Genomic DNA, 23,291 nt, shown 5'->3' on the forward strand with positions numbered 1-23,291 from the left:
TACAATAGATTTTTTTTTTTTAATTGCTGTATCTGATTTTTTAAGTTATTTAGCATTTTATTAGCATAGAAATCTTACATATTAGTTAAAAGTACAAAAATCTGTCAAGTTACTGTGGCATTTTGCTGCACTGGTGCAGACGAATTACTGATTCGAGGTATTTTGAAGCATCTGCTCTAAACAGAATACATTATTACATGTTTTACTTACTGTGTTTATCATGTAAGTGCATGCTTGTAAAGGATCTTACATGAATAAACAGCTGGGCTTTAAAGGTTACCACCAGAACTGCAGCAGGGACCTCATTAAAGAACCACTTAAAGCTTCATCAGATCAAGAAGGATCTACGTGTAGAAGCGTCGCCTGCTGCTTTATTAGAAGAACACCGAGAACGTGATGATATTTGTCACGGCGAAGTGACATTTGAAAGCTGCTCTGGTGGAAATGGACTGACGCCGCGTTTCCCAAACTAATCTTTTCTCTCACAAGTGTTTTTTACTGACATTTTAAGGGATCTTAAAACGAGGGAGAGCCAGATTTCACACCAAGTGCTCTTTTCTTAAGTATAATCATATCTACATTAGTCTTTTTACTTTACGGCTGATCTGCCCGCCACTGCTGATAAATTAACTTCAAAAAGTCAGTGTCCATCAATAGAGCATCACCACAAGTCAATTAGTAAAGCGTTTATAACAAGGAATGTACCACTTACAGAAAGCAACAAAATAATCCACAATTTAACAGTTAATAATTGCAAAACCAATGTTTTAATTATATTAACACTCAAATGAATATATGTCATGAAACACTTTAAAAAGGTGGATTACGTGCAATGGCTCAAGGCAAAAAAAAAAGAAAAAAAAAAGCATAAAACGAAGGTCTAACATTCTAATAATATGCAAGCAAATTAATATAATAAATTAAAAGAGTTTAATGTCAATAAGGATTAGAGAAGAAAAAAAAAAAAAAAATAAGGATTACAGCCAAACCAACGATGCTGTAAAACAGGTGAGAAATATACATTTTCTGATTCCCTGCCATTCGCAAAATAAAAATATAAAATCAGAACGATTTTGTTTAGTACAAAATGAAGCACTCTAAATGACATCCACTATTAATACCTCTCATTATTAGTGTTTGTGGAAGTTTTTGCATTCATCTGTTTTCCATAGCATTTATAGTATAAGTTCCTGGGCAGGTTATGGCAACATTTGGCATGAACTCTTTATTTCCTTCCAGATTGCATTCCGCAGAGTCTTTTGCAGCAAAGTAAACATGTGCACCAACAACAAAATAAGACAAGAAAATGAAAAGAGGCACATAAGGGCTTTCTCAAACAACAAATTTGTTCTTGGTGGTTGAACCGCTTTTGGTAGCGGTGTCTGCATGAGACTGGTAACCAATAGTCATCTTCACGGGAAGCCCCAAGCGTTCCTTGTAAACTCTCCTGTTGAAATACGAAATGACAACGTAAGATGCTGAGGAGGCCTTCAGTGCTTAGAATACTTAAACAGACCGCGATCTGATCTGCCTCACCCTATGTGCGTTACAGCTTCGCGGTTCTCGTAGTCTGACGTCCAGACGGCTATTTTATCCCCTTTTGTGCGGACGTTGACCACGGCTCCGCAGACATCATCGCTGTAGTCGTCAAAGGCCTCTCCGACTAAGCACAGCAGCTGGTGAGAGGATGCAGAGGAAGAAAAGCTGTTGTCTTGACATAATGAATCACATCTTTATTTTGACAGCAACTTGAAATCCTCATTCTTTGCGACAAGAGAAAAGGCAGTGAGGTCGTTGAGGCTTGTCGTATTCATTACTGGGGAGCTGACATTTTTAAGGATTTCTGCTTTTTCAAAATCAGTGACACGACATAGAATTTGGTGGCATTTTACGCTGACATTATTATTTCCAAAGTTACTACTTAATCCTAGTGTGATATTTCAGCAGTATCTGAACACATTTTGTTCTGACACCTTCGATATCTTCAGACTGCCTCGGCCCTGTTTGAATGTGAAAAACTTCTGCAGCCGACCCAAAGCTTTAGTCACAAACCTGATCATCACAGCAGAACATTAAAGGGTTCTTGGTGTTTTTTCATTAACCGATCTTCTGATATTTCACTTCAGTTAAGTTCAGGATCAATGGCAGGTCAGAACAGCAAGAAATTTAGTAAGAATTTACTTTTACCTGAGTTGAGTTCTTCCAGCTTTGGAAGAAGAAATTGTTTTTATCCTATTAAATAAAATCGTAATGTGAATAACCCACTGATTCACCCTATATACTATAAGTGAATCCTATCCTATATATCAGTGGTTCTGAAACTGTGGTATGTGTACCACTGGTGGCACGTGGGCTCCCTCTAGTGATACGTGGGAAGTCTTCAAAGATTTTTTTTAAGATTAAATAATATACCATGTTCTGATTGAGGGATTTCTGAAAAATTAAAACGTACAGCTCTGCTATCACGTCCAACATAAATGAAGCCAGAAACCTAAACAGCAGTGACGTTTGTAGGGTTACTGAAGTTGGGCTAGCTGGTTTAAAATGATGTGCTACGTGGTGGCTAGCTACACAGCTATGGTTAGCATAACATAAACAAAGGCTACGTTCACACTGCAGGTCTTAATGCTCAATTCCGATTTTTTGATCAAATCCGATTTTTTTGTCTGCGTGTTCACACTACAAATAAAATGCGACAGCAAACGCGCTCTAATGTGAACGCTCAAAGCGGCCGCATGCGCAAAAGAAGACGTCACACACAACTCGCTCTGTTTAGACCCAGAGCAAACAATATTGTTTGACTGATGGCCGTTAATATAAAGACTTCGGACTTCACGTTTCCCCAATTTTTGCTTTAAGTTATTTTGTTATTTACATTATTATGTAAATAACCTAATAATTATCCTTATTGCTGTTTTAGAGGAGCGGTGCTTCAAAGGATAGTTGCAGATATTTGTCAGAATCTGCAGATTATGCAGTACAAATAAAATGTTAACGTTTCTCCAACGTTGTCTTCCCAGCAGTTTCACCGGATGGCCAGGAAGCGTTCGCGATGTCTTCTCTGGCGCTGATAATTGGCGTCTGTCTTGTGTCAGTGACGTAAAAGACGGATTTAATGCGACATGACCATCAAACAGTAGTCGCTTTCTAAAACATCAGATATGTATCGGATTCAGTACCACATACGAAAGTGACCCAGATCGGATTTGAAAGTATCGGATTTGTGCCGTTCACACTTTCATACCATGATCGGATATGGGTCGCATAGGGTCAAAAAAAAAAATCTGATTTGATGTGCTTTCGCCTGCAGTGTGAACGTAGCCAAAGTGAAGCTGGAGGATGAACGCTAACTTTTTTCCACTCAATAAAAGTTAAATTGACGTATTGATGTAAACGGACCAAACTTCAGTCAGGAGAACAACTGAGATAATCCATCCACAATACGAGGTTTGTCATTAATATACTGCCGCATGACTGAGGTTTAGTGACATCGTAAGGTTTTAAAAACAGGCCTTTGAATAGTGACGATAAAAACCGAGACAGGCCGACAGTGATCACTGACTTATTTTCAGGGGCTTGTTGAGATTAAATAGAACAAGATACAAAGCTTTAAAACGTGTTAAAAACATAACAGCCTTAATAAACTCAGAGTAGTTTGGACCCAGAAGCAGGTTTCATCATATCATCACTTAAAGATTGGATATCCCATCTGCTGTGGATGTTTTATTGCAGTACAGTTGTTATTTTTATCACTTGTCACATCCCGTTTATGACAGTTAAAATAAATAACATTCATATAAGAAAGAAAATTGTCTCGTGTAAACTGTATAGGGTGTTAAACAGGCCTATAGTACTGTACTTTAAAGTACCACCCTTATGACCGACATTAAGAGCCATATATTTTATGAGGTGGTACTTATTGTGAAAATTATGAGAACCACTGGTATATATAAATATATCCTACAGGATTTAAACTGCAAAAAAATTTAAAGATACAAAGAATGTTAATTTTAAAACTAGTATTTAAATATTTTTTATCTTACAAAGAAATTTAAAAATTGAATTTGGATCTCCGCTGGCCCTGATCCAGGCCTGTATAATATATAACAGGATCCTGTCAAATTTAATGACTAATGGAGAATATTCTTGCAAAACACATTTGCTGCTAACCACGAGCGATTGTGTGGGAGCCAGGTCTGAGATGGCTCTACTACGCTTTTCCCACAGATGCAGAGTCAGTGGTCCATCTACAACCTACAGGGGTGCTATGGCCAAAAAGCAGGCACGGACTTGGTAACCAAAAGAAGGCAGACTGAATGATGAAACAGTTTAAATATGTGGCTGTGTGCGGGGCTACTGCAAAAAAACTGCAGAAAAAAAATGCAGATGCTGTGCGCTGCAACTGGCTTCCCACTGAAATTACCCCAAATTTTATATTTTGTGGAGCTATGTGAGATTAGATCTTAAAACCTGCTGAAATGGCACCAAGGAAGAATCGGCTCTGCACTGCCAACAGCGCCATATAGGCAGTAGCCATTCATCAGGCGAGATTTAAAATGCTGCCTGGTTCTCGTTGATATTTAAACTCGTGAACTTTTACACCTAGGCGACGCCCTTCTTAAGTTATTGAAGTCACAAGATTATCTGAAAACGATCTCTGATGTTGACCTTGAGATTTGAATCTTAGTCACCTCAACCTCCAGGTCGACATCACTGAGATTCAAATTCACCAACATTTTAGTAGTTGCATCTATTGTATGAATTTTAAGACTATATGTCACCTTGTTCTCAGTTATCGCATTTAAAAACCTGCCTAGAAATAATATGTGGTAACTTGCTGATTGTAGCGCTCACTGCTGCCCCAGGTGGCCATATGTATTAATTCAACACAGTATAAGTGTTCCAACATCCCGGTGATATTTTTTATAGCTTGTGAAAATGTTTTTCTTTTCTTTCCTGCATCTGTGCTGAGCATCGCTCGCTGTTAGCACCAAGCAAGCAAACCAATTTTCAATTGCTCTCATTTGACCAGGTTGTGATCTCAAACCTGCAGCTCAACACGCACTCACAGCAATCGCACATTTGCTGCCAAGAACATGAAATCAATCTGAGCTCGGTTCAGCTCTGAAAGATACGCTTAGTTGTAATCACCCCTTTCTGCAGGCAACAAGTGTAATGATAACATGGTGTAACTAATTATGGCTGCCAGCATGTAATAAATGTACTGCTTTGGGGAGAGGTTAGAGAAATGATTATTATTGTCACTGGTTTAAGAAATGGGATGAAGAGCACAAGCACAGTCAAACCTACAGTTTCCAGCCAGTAGCGGTCCAGGTCTAATCTCCTCTGCTGCTTGGTGAGTGTAACTAGCCAGCGCCCGCCACGCTTGTTCCTCTCATCCTCCCACATGGGTTCAATGCCATCCTGCAGCGATAGTTCAAATTGTCAGCACACATCCCGAGCAGCCTCTAAGAACGAGGTTTCAACGTTGCCTGCAAGCAATGTATCTTTCCCACAGTTAGGCATTATATGTTTGCGACGGAAAAACGAAAATATATCAAAAGTCAGCGTGTATACAGCGAGTGCTGAAACACCTTTTTCTTAAAGATTCACCTTCAACCTATTTCCAGATAGGTTTTTATTTCCCAGAAGATTTCCTTAATGTAAATTTGTACAGATGATGACTGATAATCACTGGTGTGATCCTCCATAAAGGCTTGAGTCCAGTACTCTTTTTCCACTTTAACTCATCCTCTCTCTCCTGGCTGTGAGCTGGCTTTTTCTTGTTTCCCTTCCCTCCAGCAATGATGCTGCTGTTTTTACTGGAACTCTTGTCTTGGCAGTTCAGTCAGGCATTGTTCTGTTTGCAGAAGCTTTATTTGTTTCTGTTCAGTGTTTGGACTACCACTGCCTTGAGGGGTATGATGTGGGCTGTGGGACAGACCCTCAAAGCAGTCAATTTCAGTACAGGAGTAACTGATATTGTTTTACAATGTCTAAAATAATAATAGGATATCAGTTTAAAACATTTAACTGATCTCTATTCCTGTACTTCAAATGTGGACGAGGCCTCGGGCCTTTTATTTGCTTATTTAGTATCTCAAAACAACTAAAACTAGCACAAATGCCATATCTCATATCTATGTAAAGACATTTACCAGCTTAAAAAGATGCTATGTAGTTTTTTTTACATGTAACTTTGAGAATATTGGAAGACTTTTACTTAAAATACAGACTGTTAAAGAAGACACTGACAAGCAAAGGTCACTAAAAATCCCAATTTAATTAAATGTATGTGCATTTAAAGTCAACACTCACTGCTTTTGTCCAGAAAAGGTAAACGAATCAAACATACCTTGAAAAGTGAGTAATCACAGCCTGACATTAGGTTGCTTGACAACTGGATATGGTTGTAGAGACTGAAATAAAGACAGAAAAGCATTAATAAAATCCTATTTCACAACATATTATATAGTCAGGGTATCTCACAGCTTGTTTCTCAGTGAGAGCACAGAAGAATCCCAGACATTTATCGTTCCTTACGCCCAGAAATCTTCAACTGTGTCAAATTTAGAGATGAGTCGCAGGTTGGCCTGCCATGTTTTGCTCTTGTCATTCTTGAAGAACCACAGAGACCATCTGTTGTTTTAAGCAGAAAACAAAAATTTGCATAAATATAATAGGCCTATTATTACACACACAATGTAAACAAAGGCAAACAGAACTTCTGGGCAAATGAGCAACGTATGGATGCACGAGATGCAGATGATGCTTGTCCCAAATGCTCAACACTAAACTCTCTAATAACTCAGCAACAGGCTGGCAAAAAAATTAAACTAATAAAGAATTAAAGCAGACAGACTCCCACAGTCCAAATATGAGCCAAATAAGGTCTGAATAATAAGCCAAATATCTTCAGCTGTACTAAATCCACAGAGCAGAGTGTTTGATGAGCAATTAGAACGTTGTGTGAATTTTTCTAGTGAACCTGTTTATCAGACATTTGAATGTTTAGTTATAGGCCATGATCTAAGGCCAAATACATTACACGATCCCTCTCATGGACTTCAACAGGCTCAATCACCCTTTGACCCTGAAAACAATGTGGGAGTTAAGAAAACTGAGAAATGCACATCACTGTCAATACAAATAACATTAATCCGTTTCAGATGCTTTATGCCACTGTCAATATTTTGGGATATTTAGCCATTAGCATTTACCTTCTCATCAAAATGAGCTGTGAGACACCACTAAAGTGTTTAGGAGCCAACTTTTCTTTTAGCTGACTGGATCTCAGTCGAGTTTGGCTTTTATATTTGACCCTTTTGGACATAAAGACCCTTGTGGAATTTAAATATGCATAAAATATTCATTCACGGCTTATTTGTATTCAGCACAGAAGGTACTTGGAAAGTATCCAAGTACGGATTGAGAGGAAAAACACTGAACCCCCCTGGACAGGTCACCACGCCATCACAGACAATCACAGTCTTACTGTGGGGAAATAAAAAAAGGCTTGAATCCGACGCTCTGCATGCATAAATACATGGATACAGGTACAATTTAATAAAACTCATATATATAGAGTTATATATGAGTTTTTCCATTTTATCAATGAATCATCCAGATTTTAATTAAGAAAATGCAATCAATCAATTATATTTACTGTCACATACTGTGTATTTACCAGGTTACCAGGTAACCTGTCTACAGGTTAGGGGGTAATTTAAGACCAAACTTGTGATGAAATGCACAACAAAAGTCCAAATGTGCATATTAATACAATAAGAAGATGAATAATCTTGTTCTGAGACTTAGACAACTGGCTGTGGAACCCCACGACCCCATCAGAATCAGCTGGTTTTCTTGGTACGGTAACTTTAACAACTATCCAGTGAAGTCATACAAAGTAAGTCCATGGTGGTGGGGTGAAATCTGGCATTTTAAGTCACCTAACTTTTCCCAGTCTTTTGATCCTTTAGAATTCCTACGTGAGCTACGCACATTAAATTTTCAGTGATGGAAAAACACAAGCTTAAGCTCTGTTAAAAATCTGTAAATAATTTACACCCACTCAAAGTGTCACAATCTAAAGTCAAAATCTTACCTTTTTATTACTTTTTTTCTTTAAATAATGAACTTTGAACATCAATATCATGGGATATACCACTTTAATCAGCAAAGCAGCATCAATTTAATGTCCGGCGCTTGTACGCTGGATTTTTAACTGTTTCATACTAGACTGATCCCCAGCTCCTCCAGTCTGCATGTCAAAGTGTTTCTTGGGAAAGATACTGAAGCACAAATTACCCTGATCCATCCATCAGTGTGTGTATGAGTGTGATCGTTAGAACACGCTGACAGGCATAGTATAAAGCACTGCTTTGAGTTCTCACTTGGAGTAAAAATGCGATACATAAGCCAGTCCTTTTACCATTTAATAAATAAATGGAGAAAACCCGAAAAGGTGCTTTACAGTTTGATCTTTCCTTTTCCAAAGATGGAGGTTTCTGTGAGATTTTCCACGAGTGTACTGCAGCCCTGGGCCTGCAGGGCCAAAACTGATCCCCAGCCTAAGCACTGGGTACTCTTGCATTTAACAGAAGCCACAACTGTTACATCAGCTCATCTAACTGTCCTGCTGTTACCATTTTTTGTACATATAAACTCAGCATGAAAGTAAATGACAAACAATGATTTAATGATGCGGTTCCACTGCATTATCTAATTGTGTGTTTGGTGGGGGTTGAGTGGGACAGAGTCATATGATCTGGAAATCCTAGCTGTGCGATATCAATGAAAACACTGAAGATCCATCAAAAACACATTTGAGATAACTTCATATTTTAATTATTAAATGTGTATTTATGACATTTTATGACTGCCAAGTCTGTTAGACACTGTCTTCAATCAAGATGAAAATTGGTTTAACTCATCAAAATCTATCTTGGAAACAAAACACATTTGCATTTGTTCTTCTATTTATGTTTCTATCATGCAGACAAATTGTGTAAATGGCTCCTCTTCCTCCCGTAAACACAGCACTCATTGTTTTCAGTGAGTGGTCAATTCATGTCTCTCTTTCACTTCTGCATGAGCGGCTGCTTCGGCCATGAGGAGAAACGGTCATTCAGTTCTCGAACTGAGCCTTGTGATCAAACATGAGTCTGACACAGGTCACCAGTCTTTTCTCTGGAGTTTGATGCACTTTTCATCTTGACATTTATCCACTCCCACACACAAGCGGTCGCTCTTACTGACCGTGATAAGATGCTGGCATGTCCTATGTGAATGGCAACTGAAATGCTTTTGTTTTGTTTTGCCTCCAAAGCACAATTTTCAAGCCACTTAGACAAAAATTACTTTAATTCCGTTGAATTAAACCAAAGCCTGCCTAATTGCTATTCTAAAAATAGTAATTAAGGCTTTATTATACAATTTTAAACTTTAATAACAGTCTTTGCATAACAACAAACAGTTATGCAAAGCAAGGAGGCGAACAAACTATCAGACTTTTTAACTTCAGCTGATAAGCAGTACTGATTTACAGGCCTATAAACACATCACACAGATGACTCACACACACTGGACACGATTTGGTAATAGGAAGTGAGGCAACAATTATATATATATTATTTGGGCCTTAACAGACAAGCCATACTATTAATTACTATTCAATAATGTGATAACAAGTGTTGGCATAAAATAATTTAAACGAGTAATTCTGATCTTTGGTTTTTATCTGGAGAGATAAAGAAATTTTGAGACTGGGGGAGTTTTTAAGACGTTTTCAGAAATCTTTGTGGGGGCATTCAACAGGTTTTCTAGGTTTTTTCTTTTTTTAGTATATAAACATGCAGGTTTTATGTACTGGTAACCACTGAAATTAAAGTTAATTTAAATAACGCTGTAGAACAGCTCATCAAATAAACGTCCTGAGGTGTTACCAAAAGTGTCATGACTTGCTTGAAGGAAAACTTTGGGTCGCTTTACATAAACCTGCGGTCTCTACCTGTTCTGGAGCGGGTGTTTGATGTAGGCCTCTGGGCTCACAATCTCCTGTCCGGTCTGCTCAGCTCCATCTTCATCAGGCTGGGAAGGACTTGGGTTAGTTTCCTAAAAAAAATAGATGGAGGCTCAACACTAATATAAGGTATACAATAAAACTGAAAACAACATGTTTGAGTTCTGGTTTTTCCTCTTGTTTACTTGTTTCCACTAGTAGAAGTCCCATTTTTAAAAAAAGAAACTGATATTATAGCCTAAAACGAAACTTAGATCGACTTAAATTCCGTGACGGAAGCAGATGTTTACGGAATCCATTACGAACATCTGGAACACATTTCACTATGATGCGAGACAAAGACTAACTAATATTAACTATAAAATTACTTAATACAAATAAGGAATCCCCTCTGTGCTTCTACATCATTTACCTCAGCTTACAGCACTGCTAACGGCGGACCGCAGAGGTCATGTGTCGAACCATTCTGACAGCTGGATTTTTATTTACATAAAGTCCTCCTCGGATATAAGGTATGATTTCACGTGCCTCTAATAAACACATATTTCTTGGAGGTTCACTTCACCGCTGCGCAATGTCCGTCACTAAAAGTGACTGGTTTTCAGGTGAGAGTTAATGTGCTTGCCTCGATTGGTAGCAGTAACGTCAGCTTGAAAGTTGGGAGATTTCCACACACAAGCATTCCTGTTTTACGCCTCGCTCGTGGCACCCAAGACAAATTTGAAGTACTCAAAACAACACGTGCGGCCCCAACAACGCTCATTAAGCATTTACGGGCTAACGTTAAGAGTTGTACGTGAAGTTTACGGTTGACACCGCCCTGTAATCGAAGCGAGAAGACCCTCATATGTTTTCATGTGTTCTTTACAGAAAGTACTCACCGGTTCGGCGGTCGCCATCTTACAATTCTCTGTTAGGAAAGTTTCTGTTGATTGGACCGAACTATGCAACGTGACGGTCCCGCTGCGGACATGCGCCGTGCATGCAGCTGCCACTGGCTGGCTGCGCCGGCTGGCTGCTTGTCGTCGACTCCACCCCTTGTGCAGACGGAGCAGGCATGGCGAGCACCGAGGCTAGAAGGGAGTGTGAGACAGAGGGCTGCAGTAAGGACGCCAAACTTCAGTGCCCCACATGTATCAAGCTTGGTATTCAAGGTTCCTATTTCTGCTCGCAGGTACTTCTGCTTTCCCGGTTTGTCTGCTTTAAATGTGAGCTGGTGCCGCGTGCCGGGGCCCTCTGTTTTATCACGAGGTTGCTAACTGACAAGCTAGGTAGCTGTGTGTACGTGAATCTATTGGTAAAGCGCAACTTTTTGTGAACGTTGCGGATGCTTATTAGTTGTATAGTGGCACACAGACTGGTGGCGATAAATAATGCAACCAGTGATTGTAACTGGTGCTACCTGCTAACCACCAGGCCGAGGGCAAACGCTTAGCTAGCTAACTTATGGCTAAAATGAGTCATGTAACGACCCTTGTCAAAATAATAGCTGTGGCCAATTGGTGTTAAGTTGTCTAACGTAAAACGGTTTATGAAGTCATATTTATTGTGTAGGAATCACATAAAGTGATGCAGTATGTTGCACACACTTGCATTTGAGTTGTAAAGTGATATGTCACGCAACTCTAGCCCGACAGATCATCCTGGTTCTTTGGTTCCCACGAGACCAAACATCTGTAGGAAATGTGTCATTTTAAAGATGGAGTGTTTATGCGTTGGGTCTCCTACTTGGCTGGAAATCAGAAGAGCTACATGTAGTATGCAAACACATTTCTTTCAGAAGTTTGGCAGCTTAGAGTAGTGACAAGCACATTGGTACGCCATTTGTGTTTTAATTACCAGTTATACCACGTGGATATTTCCTTTGTAGCTGCATACACTGGATTAGAATGATCAGTAGAATTTTGAGTAAAATCTCTCAAGATTTCTTTGAAAAGCTGAAAAAGCTTTGAAAATATAAATAGTTAGTAATAAACACTGTCAGCAACACGATCTTGTAGTGCAAAGGTATTTGACCCTAAAGGGCTCTGCTGTGAGTGCAGTTTTGGTTCTGCTGCCAGACTCTGCTTTCCACTCCGTGCCATTAACTGTCCACGCTGATTTATAGGCCTTGATGGTTTCTGTTTGCAAATCAGCGAATAAGATGACCTTTACCGATGGCAGCAGGCCATCCTTTTTCTGCTATTTCTCAAAGTAAAGTAACCCAAATTTCAGTTGTAGCTGACTATAATTGGGTTATATGGTTGTGATCACGTGTGAATGTTGCATATTGTTGATATGGACTTCACTGAAAAATTTGTGCTGTAACAGTAATGATAATAATTTTTCTTTGCAGGAATGTTTTAAAGGAAGCTGGGCATCTCACAAGTTGCTGCACAAAAAAGCAAGTAGGTGCAATTGGGCACTGTCTACCACTGTGCTATCATGATGCTTAGCTTATATGACGTAACACTATAATCATAAAATGAGACTAACAAAAAGAAACACATTTATAATAATAACAGACTATACTAACTACATTCAAATATGGTCCTGTAATATCCTAGCTGCAACTAAACCCGGAAAACCGAAAAGTGTAAATATATCACTGCACTGCAAGTGATCACACCATAACTTTGAAAACACTGCAGTCAGTGCAGACATGGGTACACACACTACAAACAAGTACTGTTAAGAATTTAGAGCTATACATTACATACTGTGGATTGAAACAAGGAAGTGGCACAAAACAAACTAATGAGGTTTTCTAAAAATGGAAATAAAAAGTTATTTAGTCCTTACAAGATGCAGTAACTACTGCTACTACTAAAATGAAAGCTACAAGGAAATCAAAAAGGACAGTGGGACAAGGTCAAATTAGTGACTGCAAAAACCAGACAATTCCAACACAAAATAAAAACCACTATTTGATAACCATAATTTGAAACAGGTCTGAACCAAAAGAAACCTAAAACTAAAAAATGCTGATTATACCCGCTGCATCGCTAATTTTCCCACGTACATGAAATCTAAGTCTCAGCAAATTCATTCATCAAACTCGTAACCACACTGAAGCGTGACTGTCAAAAGAAACACCCGCATGGCAAGATGACCCAACTCTAAGGCTACGTCCACACTAATGTGTTTTCTCTCCGTTTTGGCCTCCCGTCCACACTGAGACGGCATTTTCCTCAAGGAAAAACACAGCGTCTTGAAAACGCATACATTTCAAAACTGAGCTGCCCCCTCGCAGTGTGGATGCTCATAAACGCAGACGTCCTAAAATGATGATGCATTTTAGTCATGTGATGCAGTCATGTGACCAATTAAACAAAGATAGCTGAGTGCATTGCACAGCAGTTGTTTTGATTGGTCTCAATTTTGACAGACCTAAAAAAGATTAATATAAGTTTGTACATGCTCCTGTTAGCTTTTCTTCAAATTCTTTAATTTTCACTCGCTTTTGCGCAGGACTGGAATGTAAGTGATTTCGGTCGTTTCAATGTGAACGCACAACTCTGTGAAAACGACTGAAAACACTAGTGTGGACGCAGAGCATTTTCAGACGAAAACGCCGTTTTCAAATCTATCCGGGCTAGTGTGGACGTAGCCTAAGGCAGCACATATCCATTACCACAGATCAAAATCATTCACAGCTTCCTTTTAAGACTCCTCTGTCAATCAAATTGCAGCTCAGAAAGCTGAGAGGTGGCACCCCTTACATATGCGTGTCCTTTTAGAGTCACGAGTTGGTGAAACTTCTTTCTGTACTTTGTGCCAGATGATTCAGACACCCTGTGAGTTGTTTTATGTGTATGTTGTATATTCTTTTGTATTTTAGAGGAAGAGAAGAACCAAAATGAATCTAAGAACTGTGTGGAGAAGGAGATCAACACAGACCCATGGCCAGGGTACCGCTACACAGGAAAACTACGCCCTCACTACCCTCTGGTAAGTAATGAAAAATGAACGGGCAGGCAGAACAGCTACAGTCCACTATATAGGACTGCATTAACCTGCACTAGCCAAACAAACTGGACTTTGGGGATCAAACATGGCATGGTATGGATAGCCCAGCTTCAGTACACTACTAAGCCTAGTTGATGGTCATTGCATTGGTTATTGCGTGTAAAGTTGTCTTGCTGACAAGATAAACTAGGTGTACACATAAAAGGTGAAGTGAAATGACATTGAGTTATCTACATGTAATAAAATCATCCCAACAAGTATTTCACAGATTGTAACAGATCAGGGGAATAAACGAAGCCAACAGGAAAAGCATCATCTGAACTTTTCAGTCGTGTCATCTCACTTGGCTGCAGTTTGTGTGAAAAACTATTGCCAACATACAGACAAAAGCTGTTGGATTAGGACATCTGAGAATCTAGACACTGCTGATCCTTTGCTGCTAGCTTCCCGTGAGATGTGTTAGGTCTTCTGGTACCACTGCTACTGATGCGAGGTGTAGTAAATGCACATAAAGCCAGAATTAAACTGAATACATCAGTACGTTGACACTGATATCCGGTCCAGCTTTTTGAATCAGGATCAGACTAATATCCGACTAATGTCAGAACGGTGCATCAAAAAAAAAAGGGCTGGTGGTGGTGGGGTGCATTGGATTTATAACACAGCATGAAACAGGTACAAGCTCAAGCATAAAGATAAGAATCATCTTATGGTATTTACCTTATTCAAATGAATGGAAATCAAACAGACACTAAAAGGAAATGCTACATTTTGTTACTTGCTTCAAGGATTCTCTTATATAAACACTGACACGCTGAGTTAACCTGTCTGTCTTTCTTCTGGCCTTTTCTGTAGACTCCCATGAGACCTGTGCCAGGTGACATCCAAAGACCTGACTATGCTGATCATCCCAGAGGTAACCCGATCTCTTTCTGTTCCAGCAGAAGTGATCTTTTTATTTATTTATTCATTTTAAGCTGTAAATCCTTTTTGGCATGTCACACTGTGCAGGAAAGTGCAGTTCATCAGAGGTACTGTGTACAAGTAAGAGGATTCATTCAGGGCTTTCATACTTTTGATAAATCAGAAATCAACCCTAGCTCAAATTGGGGCATGGGACATGATGAGCATAAGCTGTGGTGTCTTGGTATAAATTGAAAATATTACAATATTTAACCTGACTTTGACCTGCATAACTGATGGGTTCATTGGTATTTTAGTGGCAAATAAGTTACTAATATGTCATTTCGTAAGTATGTGTTGACATCAGCTAAGTGGGGGAAAAAGTCCAGACCACATTCATTATTACCACAATAAATGAGTTAGAAACTAATGGCACAGATTTAGTAACGCATGCATGAGCATTGAGAGCTACCTGTTGAAGGCCCGTCTCTGTCTCTGTCTGAACAATGCACTCATCCATGCATGCATGTTCTGCCATTTTTGCATGAATGCACAGATAAGCTGATACGTCTTGTGCTGTCAGCTAAAGATCTGTACACACAGAGGATAGTCTGAACAGGCGGGTAATGAAGAGCCACATCAGCAAGTTTTGTGCTATAATTGAAATTCAGCAGTTTATCGAGATATTTGTCACCTGTTCATTTTTAATTTTGCTTAAGTGGGCATATTTAATATGGTGAGGCAACTGTGCCGCGTTCAGCCACAACAACCAGTTTACGATTGAGCTCATGCATTAGAATTAATATCACATGGTTTATATTCAGATGCAGAATTAGATGTGTGCTCACTGTTTGTCCAGGATTATGTTTGCTTACTTGTTTCTAGTCTTTTCAAGTCCACTCAAAGGATAAATTCACATATGAGCCTCTACGTTCTTTTTCTTACATCATGGGCAGAACACATTTTACATTACATGCTGTAGCTACTTAGTAACCTTATTGTACAGATGTGGTTGGGCACAGACCATTTGATTTGTGCATCATTTTCAACTTCTAATGATGAAATTCATGTTACTCACAAGTAGACCCTACTCGCTGACAAGAAATATGTAATCCTGCAGTTACACGTGGAGTTGAGTTGACTCAGTGAGTATCAGCCTGAGATACAATGGCTATACTCTCATTCTGTATTGCTTCTGTCCTTGCTCTTTAAAAGATTTTCCTTGTTGGTGTAAGTCTGATTCCTAAACCATTTCCTAAAGTCCATCTCCAGACTCTAACCTTATTTTTAGCTGATGGTGTTGTTTAGCCTTTCCAACATACTGACTTCATCAGGATTTTAAGAGTGGGGTGGAACAGAGGAGCAGCTCATCTTGATTTGCTGTGTTGCTCAGTAGTCACTCCTTAGGGGTGCTGAAAAAGTGTGGACTAAACCTTTAAACATTCACTGATAGATTAATCGTTTCTTCTCCCACAGCGCTCACTGGACTGTTTTTAAATCCAGAACCTGATATTTCTTGTTATGATCTTGTCAAGATCAATCAGTAAATCTGGATTTAAATGTATCTACATGGGCAAAGTATTGTGCTTAGTGCAGCTCGTTTTAAAGCTGCTGCATACAGTATATGGATATAATTTCACAGTTCAGCTTTTGGAGATGTAGCACTTTGAAATCAGTGAATATCATGTAGGCACATCTGTACTGATGCCTTTTATTTCTAAGCTGGTGTTTCAAACCGGACTTGAATAGTCTTCTTTCTAATGTCCCTGTAATATCTCACGGTGATCTCTCTCCCTCGTTGGTGTTGGATTTATTGCAGGGAAAAGTCAACCTGCTGACAGCTCTGCTGTCACGCTGTGTTTTTTTATCACCAGTTTGTTTCTTTTATGTAAATTATCACAAGCTGAGATTACTCTAACCTGCCTTATTTTACATTTATTTCTCTGGGCAAGTCATTCTTTTTTTGCAGCCATGGCAACCTCTGCATCCGTGTCATCTGACTGCATAGATCCACACTCAGGTAGTCATGGTTACAGTCTCCTTTCATTCTCCTGTGGTGCCAATTCGGGGAGTGAAGTACAATTGATTCAGGACAGTGTTTCAATGGATTTAAATTATTACTGGTAAATAGGGATTCTTTAATAACTCAAATGTGGACAGTGAGCATCTTCAAATCAGCCGGTACACATCAACTAGCTGCACATTCCAAAGGAAAAGGCCGAAAAATTCCTGATAGAGGCCTCTTATTAGTTCAGGCTCGGTCCCGCTTCAGGGCTGAACACAAGCATTTTCAGCAGTGATTTTCATTCTGAAAACATAATGTACACACGGTCCTTTTCTCATACTTCGCTTCTTCTCAGAACAGGTGTATCAAAGTGTTAGTAAGTCCAATTGATTTCCATTGTCACACTGTGGCCTCTTCAGGTCAAAAGGACACCAGCATTTGATTCAAACACTAATCTGTCTCATGTCTGTGTTGCTAGGCAACTGTTCACGTTCATCCAGCATTCATCTGGTCGAGTTAATAAATTATGGACCAGCGAATTATTGATGACACGGGTGCTTTGACCAACAGATATTTGTATGCATTTTGCAGTCCAATTAAAATGTTGGGCTCTTGTTGGATCGGTCGTTACCAAGCTGACCTGCTGCACTGAGACCTGCACTTTTGTTGTTCTCCATATAACAGAAGCTGCCGAGCTTTGTTCTTCTGAGCCGACGGTGTGAGTGTCATGCCTCTGCTCAGGTGCTGAAGCTGTAGTGTAGTCTTTATAGGAGTGGCTAGTTATTCATAGCAGCACAAGATGCTTGTTAGATGTTTAGGGCTGAAGCTGGCAAAATATCAAAACAGTTCAGCTTGATATGCACTCATGACTCTTTATTAAGAACACCAGTGCAAACTAATAGACAGACTGCAATCTGATGCAATTCTACTTTTACACTTGTGATTTTTGTTGATATTGTGAGAAAGATGGTTTGGTTTTGTACTGGATTTAAATATACTATCGGTCCTCATGATCATACATGAGGTCATACCTGAGGTGAGTTTATTTTTCAGATTTATACTGCTGTACAAGCAGTAAAAAATTAAACATCACAAGGATTTCACATTAAAAGTACCAAAACTAAACCAGGTGGCACTCCTGTGCTACCATCAGTAGTTCTATTCCTCTGACATATCAAAAACAACGTTCATGTCCTAAAACAAGGAATACCTGTTTGTAGTGATTAAACTTTTCTCATGAGAGCGCACCCTGGGCTTAGACTTTAGCCATGGCTTTCTGAGAGTAGATTTGCCTTCTGCTATAGAGAGTAGTGTTTTATTTATTTTTCCAGATGTTCCCTGTTCTTACACAGTGGTTTTTACTGAAACTAAATCACTGTTTTCTGATGGTCTAGAGGTGGATTAATTGTGTACTGTAACTTGTTGAAGCTGCGAGGAGTCAGAGACAACTGAAGGTAAAGCTCATAGGACAGTATGGGTTAACATGATTGCCTTTATTTAAGTATCTATATTCTTGCATGGGGTAATAGTTACAGTTGCACCAATTGCAGTGTAACTGTTAAAATTATAGTATGAATGACAATGCCTTCTCAGTAACAGATGATTTATTTAGTTGTCACTTGTGATGGAAAAACAAAATCAATCAGGAGAATGTAAATCCAGCAGTGACAGTCTGGAAATTGATAGACTGACAGCAGCTGCTATTGCAAGATCCTGGCTGAATGAGCTCATCAGTTTCACTGAGTATTGACGTGTGAGTGATGCCAGTTGTCTGTCCTTGTTTCCGTCCCGTAGGGATGTCTGAGTCCGAGCAGTTCTTGAAGGGGACGTCACAGATCAAGACTCTTTACCCCGAGGACATTGAGGGCATGAGAGTTGTATGCAAGGTAGCAATCAGTATTGACTGTCTGCTTTCAAGGCGTGCATTTCTAGCTTACCTTTTATTGCAGTGCGATTTTGACATGTGTGCTATTTGCAGCTGGCTAGAGAAGTTCTGGACATTGCAGCCGTGATGGTGAAACCAGGCGTTACAACAGAAGAAATTGACCACGCCGTACATCTGGTGCGTTGTTTTGAAACAAGACACAATGCCTCATTTTTGGATCCACTAAACACAAACTCGCATTATGGCTCATTATAGTTCATCCACATGTCAGCGCCAGGCATGTAAGCAACGTAAGCACTTAGGTTTGAACTGTTAAATATATCAAATGAACTCCTTTAAAATGGATTATTGATCTTCGATATTTGTCATACATTTACATTTGTACTCTGTTGTTGCACTGCTGCCATCTCTGTAACATACACACTTTGTCCCGACAGGCCTGTTTAGCAAGGAACTGCTACCCCTCCCCTCTCAACTACTACAATTTTCCCAAATCCTGCTGCACATCTGTTAACGAAGTCATCTGCCATGGCATCCCAGACAGAAGACCCCTGCAAGAAGGAGATATCCTCAATGGTGCGTTCACTGCCTCACATGTCTTCTCTTATCTGTTCCTGCTTTACTGCCATCATGTGCTTTAATCTCCAGGGAACTTTAATACTGCAGTGTTTAAAAATGTATTCATATTCCCAATGTCTAGCAAAGTCCTGTGAATGCTTGAGTTTGTATACTGGTAAATGTTTGAGGTGAGGGGGGGAAGGGGAATTGGGATGACAAATGATTGTACCGAGATCCCGAAATGGTATCAGCAGGAGTTTGGCCAATTTTAGCCTCTTTATGAATATTTCTGCTAAGGCGACGTCTTCTATCCGCCACTCCCCTCAGAGCGTCTGATGGAGTACTTGCCAACAACTCATCTCTCGCTGCGTGGCCCAACAAGACAAATAGTTTCATTAACCTCTACCAGTGGGGCTTTGCCAGTCAGATTCTCTGCTGTCTATATTTTTCCTCAAGTGGGGAAAAGTCCCAGTTTGCAAACTGGCACTTCCAATTTTATCAGCAATTTTTTAATAAAAGGATATTTTGTATTGCCTTGCAAATGGATACGTGTTTTCTGAAAACTTGCTAGCGCCTGTTATTAACTGCTCTTGGCAGGTCATTCATAATATTGCTCCCTTTGTGTTAAACATAAAAGAATTCAGTTTGTCATCTGATACAATGGTCCTGACATATTTGTCTTCCCACGCTCACGCAGTGGACATCACTGTGTACCACAATGGTTTCCATGGCGACCTCAACGAAACCTTCTTTGTTGGAGAGGTGGACGAAGGAGCAAAGAAACTGGTTCAGACTACGTATGAATGCCTTATGCAAGCCATTGATTCTGGTAGGCTCACTTTCTGTCTTTCTAACATTTTACAGTGATGGTGGTGTTTTGTGTTGATGTGATGGACGTTATGTTATCTACCCTTGTTTAATCAAAGACACAGCTTTGGCTAAATCAGCCAGTATTAGCTTATTGGGATTATTGGTATCAATATATTGAGGTCATTGAATAACAAGAATTAGCAGAGTTCGGCCACCAGAGAGCACTTACATTTCAGAGCAAGTCGAAATTGATGGGTCATTCCTCAGTGACCCATCAGTTTGTGAACTGCAATCCTTAAAGTGGCCAGGATGTTGCAAATTCTGATTATCTACATGTGCGGGGCAACTGGGATGCACCATCTGCTGAGGAACATCATGCATTATGGAAGATTATCAGTTAATCACATTTTATTTTCTGGTCTGCGCAATAAAAATAAAAGCAGATCCTCTTTTCCCACAGCCTCTTCAGAGGTCTTGTTTTGTCCAGTTAATAGTCAAAGATATTCAATTGACTGCTGAAGGCAAACTCAACATTACCTTTGTAAACCTGAAATAGGAAAATACTTTACATTTTGAAACATTGACGTAGAAACAACATCGTTTTCCATGTCAAATAGTTACATTAGTGTGTGTGGTTCAGGAAATAAACTAAGCCCTGTGTTGTTTGCTTCCTCAGTGAAGCCTGGCATTCGCTACAGAGAGCTGGGTAACATCATCCAGAAGCACGCTCAGGCCAACGGCTTCTCCGTGGTGCGCAGCTACTGCGGCCACGGCATCCACAGACTTTTCCACACGGCTCCCAATGTGCCGCACTATGCCAGTGAGTAACTCCCACGGTTAGCGCTGAATGTGTTAGCATTAATTACTCAAAAGTGCATGATTTATGTTCTCCTTAATTTCCCAGAAAACAAAGCAGTTGGTGTTATGAAGCCTGGCCATGTGTTCACCATTGAGCCCATGATATGTGAAGGTGAGTGTAACCTTTGTATGAATAATAATCTTTACAGAAATAGATCAAATGAATATGTTAGAAAACTGCCTTAATTAGACTATTTGCAAACTACATAGTTCAAGCGACTAAAACTAGAATACTATGTCAAGTTAAACATTGGAATTCTTGTTTCTGTTTGCAGCTTTATTGCAGTGTAGTTCTCATAATACACCATAAATGGTGTTTTGCTTGGTTTTTAGGAACAGAAGCCTTTGAAGAAACCAAATTGTTTTATCTAATCAGCTCATCCTAAAGCAAAATGACCAAGTTGCCTTCAGAAATCACCTTCACAGTCGAGCATATACTGAGCAAAGCTGAGACTATTAACAGGTTCTTACAGGGTAAAATTGTGTAAAGCCAGGCTCCAAAATGGGTCATTACACTTTAAAACCTTTAACTATCTCACAGGTAAACAGTGAGTCATTGCATAGCTCAGAGGCTTTGTTTTGTCGACTTTGCTAAATTGACTTTGTGTAAGCCAAAGTCAGAAATCGTGTGCGTGTGTGTAATGTCTCAGGTGGCTGGCAAGATGAGACGTGGCCAGACGGCTGGACGGCGGTGACCAGAGATGGGAAGCGCTCGGCTCAGTTCGAACACACCCTGCTGGTGACGGAAACCGGCTGCGAGATCCTCACCCGCCGTCTGGAAGACAACGGACGCGCTCATTTCCTCAGCCAAATGTAGACCGGACAGAAACGCACCAAGGACTGGACTTTACCAAACACACACACACACACACACACACACACACCCAGCACTTCTGCAGCTCACACACAAACACACTCGCACACACACCCTCAGCACTTCTGCAGCTCACACACAGCACATTGAAAAATCATGAGGCACCGCTCGTGGAGCTCTCATGGCTTTCTGAATTAAATATCGGTTCCTCAAAGTAAATGGAAGTACTTGAATGTGTCTTATATCAAATGTGGATTACTTTATTAGTGAAAACTGTATCCTCTGGAGGAAATATAAAAGTATTTATGAGATTTGGTTTTGCTTAGTGGACAGGATTGATAGGCTCGTTTTCACCTCTGGGTCTTGTCATGCCCAGAGCTGTCACAGGCTGTCTAGTTGTTGTTGTCAGTGGTGGGTGGAGCTCAGGGCAAATTCAACTAGTACACCATGCTTTGCTTCTGTTTTTTTTTCCCCCCAACCTCTGCTAACTTAATCACATGTCATATAAATTTACCGGTTGTGGAGTGAGGAGAACCAGCAATACTAGAGAGCAGAGTCCACAGAACACCAACAAGCAACTTAAAATTTAAGCTTATCAAATTCAAGTTGGGCAACTAAGGCAGGTTCACGGCCAGAGAGCTAAAGGAAACAATTGGTATTGAGTTGATTTACTGTTTAATGAAAGACGAGGCTGATTAGCTGACTACACTATGTCATCGTCTCATTCACCTGTTGACGTGTCCAGTACAAGTGCTGTAACCTAATTGTTATGTCTTGAATGTGGCTATTATTAGCGCTCATCCGGTGAGGAAATGGGCAACGGTTGCTAGGAGAATTGTGACGTAGCCTCAAGAGCATCTGTGCGGTTGTCCAGAAAGACAATAAAGACCCTGAACCTCAAAGTGCTGGACTTTTTGGCCCTGCTTTGAGAAGTACTTTGGTGTCTCATGTTTTCAATAGCCCGGTTGTAGCAAATTAAAATGTGAATCTAGAAATTGAAACTAGCCAGCTATCTCCATCGGTGGCTCCCCTCTCCTTTTACTCTGCAGTAGTCACCATTCATCTCGATGACGGGATTTTCCTCGTGCAAGAAGCAGCATTCGGTATTTCTGTATTTTCAGAGGACTAATGTGATCAGAGTTTCTCTGCCATCTTTGTATTTCTTCTAATGGAGTAATAAATGACTCTTCTGTAGCTGTGTGTGGGTGAGTTTGTCCTTCAGTAGACTGCAAATGAAAATCCCAAAAGTGGCTTAATTTAGCAGCTTTTTATTAATGGAAGTGACAGTTTGGGTTCTTCTCAGCCGTAATGCCTTTTTAAACTCAGAGGAGGGCAGTGATGATCGATTAGTTATGTCTATAACTTCTGTTCCCTGAAGGAGAGGAACGAGGTACAACACATAAGTATGGGATATCACGCCCTCGCGTGTCCTGGCTGAAGAAACCTTTATTCACGCCTTTACGGCAGATGACGTGTGATGACACGC

At 39.9% G+C, this 23,291-nt stretch overlaps 2 protein-coding genes across 6 annotated transcripts; one reads left to right on the forward strand and one right to left on the reverse strand.

Annotated features, from left to right (window-relative positions):
* Nucleotides 1-748: 748 nt before the first annotated feature.
* Nucleotides 749-11,040, reverse strand: eif4eb (eukaryotic translation initiation factor 4eb). Of its 4 annotated transcripts, none has more exons than XM_026151644.2 (7): nt 10,906-11,040; nt 10,013-10,116; nt 6,544-6,639; nt 6,356-6,419; nt 5,311-5,424; nt 1,537-1,676; nt 749-1,447 (listed from the first exon to the last, which is right to left on the reverse strand). In XM_026151644.2, the coding sequence occupies exons 1-7, from the start codon at nt 10,921-10,923 to the stop codon at nt 1,333-1,335; spliced, it is 651 nt and encodes a 216-aa protein (XP_026007429.1). In that variant the 5' UTR covers nt 10,924-11,040; the 3' UTR covers nt 749-1,332. The 4 variants fall into 4 exon arrangements, with proteins under 4 accessions (XP_026007429.1, XP_026007428.2, XP_080149782.1 ...); XM_026151643.2 differs by lacking the exon at nt 10,906-11,040 and adding an exon at nt 10,650-10,846; XM_080293656.1 differs by lacking the exon at nt 5,311-5,424.
* metap1 (methionyl aminopeptidase 1) lies at nt 11,010-22,999 on the forward strand. Of its 2 annotated transcripts, XM_080293654.1 has the most exons (13): nt 11,011-11,198; nt 12,360-12,411; nt 13,845-13,954; nt 14,828-14,888; nt 17,565-17,598; nt 18,309-18,334; nt 18,675-18,766; nt 18,859-18,942; nt 19,203-19,341; nt 20,021-20,152; nt 20,810-20,953; nt 21,038-21,103; nt 21,642-22,999. In XM_080293654.1, exons 1-13 carry the CDS (start codon nt 11,082-11,084, stop codon nt 21,806-21,808), a joined length of 1,224 nt encoding a protein of 407 aa, XP_080149780.1. In that variant the 5' UTR covers nt 11,011-11,081; the 3' UTR covers nt 21,809-22,999. The 2 variants fall into 2 exon arrangements, with proteins under 2 accessions (XP_026007427.2, XP_080149780.1); XM_026151642.2 differs by lacking the exons at nt 17,565-17,598; nt 18,309-18,334 and having other exon boundaries at nt 11,010-11,198.
* The last annotated feature ends 292 nt before the right edge of the window (nt 23,000-23,291 follow it).

The sequence above is a fragment of the Astatotilapia calliptera genome, chromosome 19 (genome assembly GCF_964374335.1).
Source record: "Astatotilapia calliptera chromosome 19, fAstCal68.1, whole genome shotgun sequence".
In the NCBI taxonomy this organism is placed as follows: domain Eukaryota; kingdom Metazoa; phylum Chordata; class Actinopteri; order Cichliformes; family Cichlidae; genus Astatotilapia; species Astatotilapia calliptera.

Coding starts and splice junctions, on each gene's coding strand:
- metap1 (XM_080293654.1), top strand. CDS start 11,082: ATGGCGAGCACCGAGGCTAGAAGGGAGTGTGAGACAGAGGGCTGCAGT. Junction 13,955..14,827: donor TACGCCCTCACTACCCTCTG/GTAAGTAATGAA, acceptor CCTTTTCTGTAG/ACTCCCATGAGACCTGTGCC. Junction 21,104..21,641: donor TGAGCCCATGATATGTGAAG/GTGAGTGTAACC, acceptor GTAATGTCTCAG/GTGGCTGGCAAGATGAGACG.
- eif4eb (XM_026151643.2), bottom strand. CDS start 10,787: ATGAGCGTTGTTGGGGCCGCACGTGTTGTTTTGAGTACTTCAAATTTG. Junction 6,640..10,012: donor AAACACCCGCTCCAGAACAG/GTAGAGACCGCA, acceptor TTAAAACAACAG/ATGGTCTCTGTGGTTCTTCA. Junction 5,425..6,355: donor GTGATTACTCACTTTTCAAG/GTATGTTTGATT, acceptor CTATCGCTGCAG/GATGGCATTGAACCCATGTG.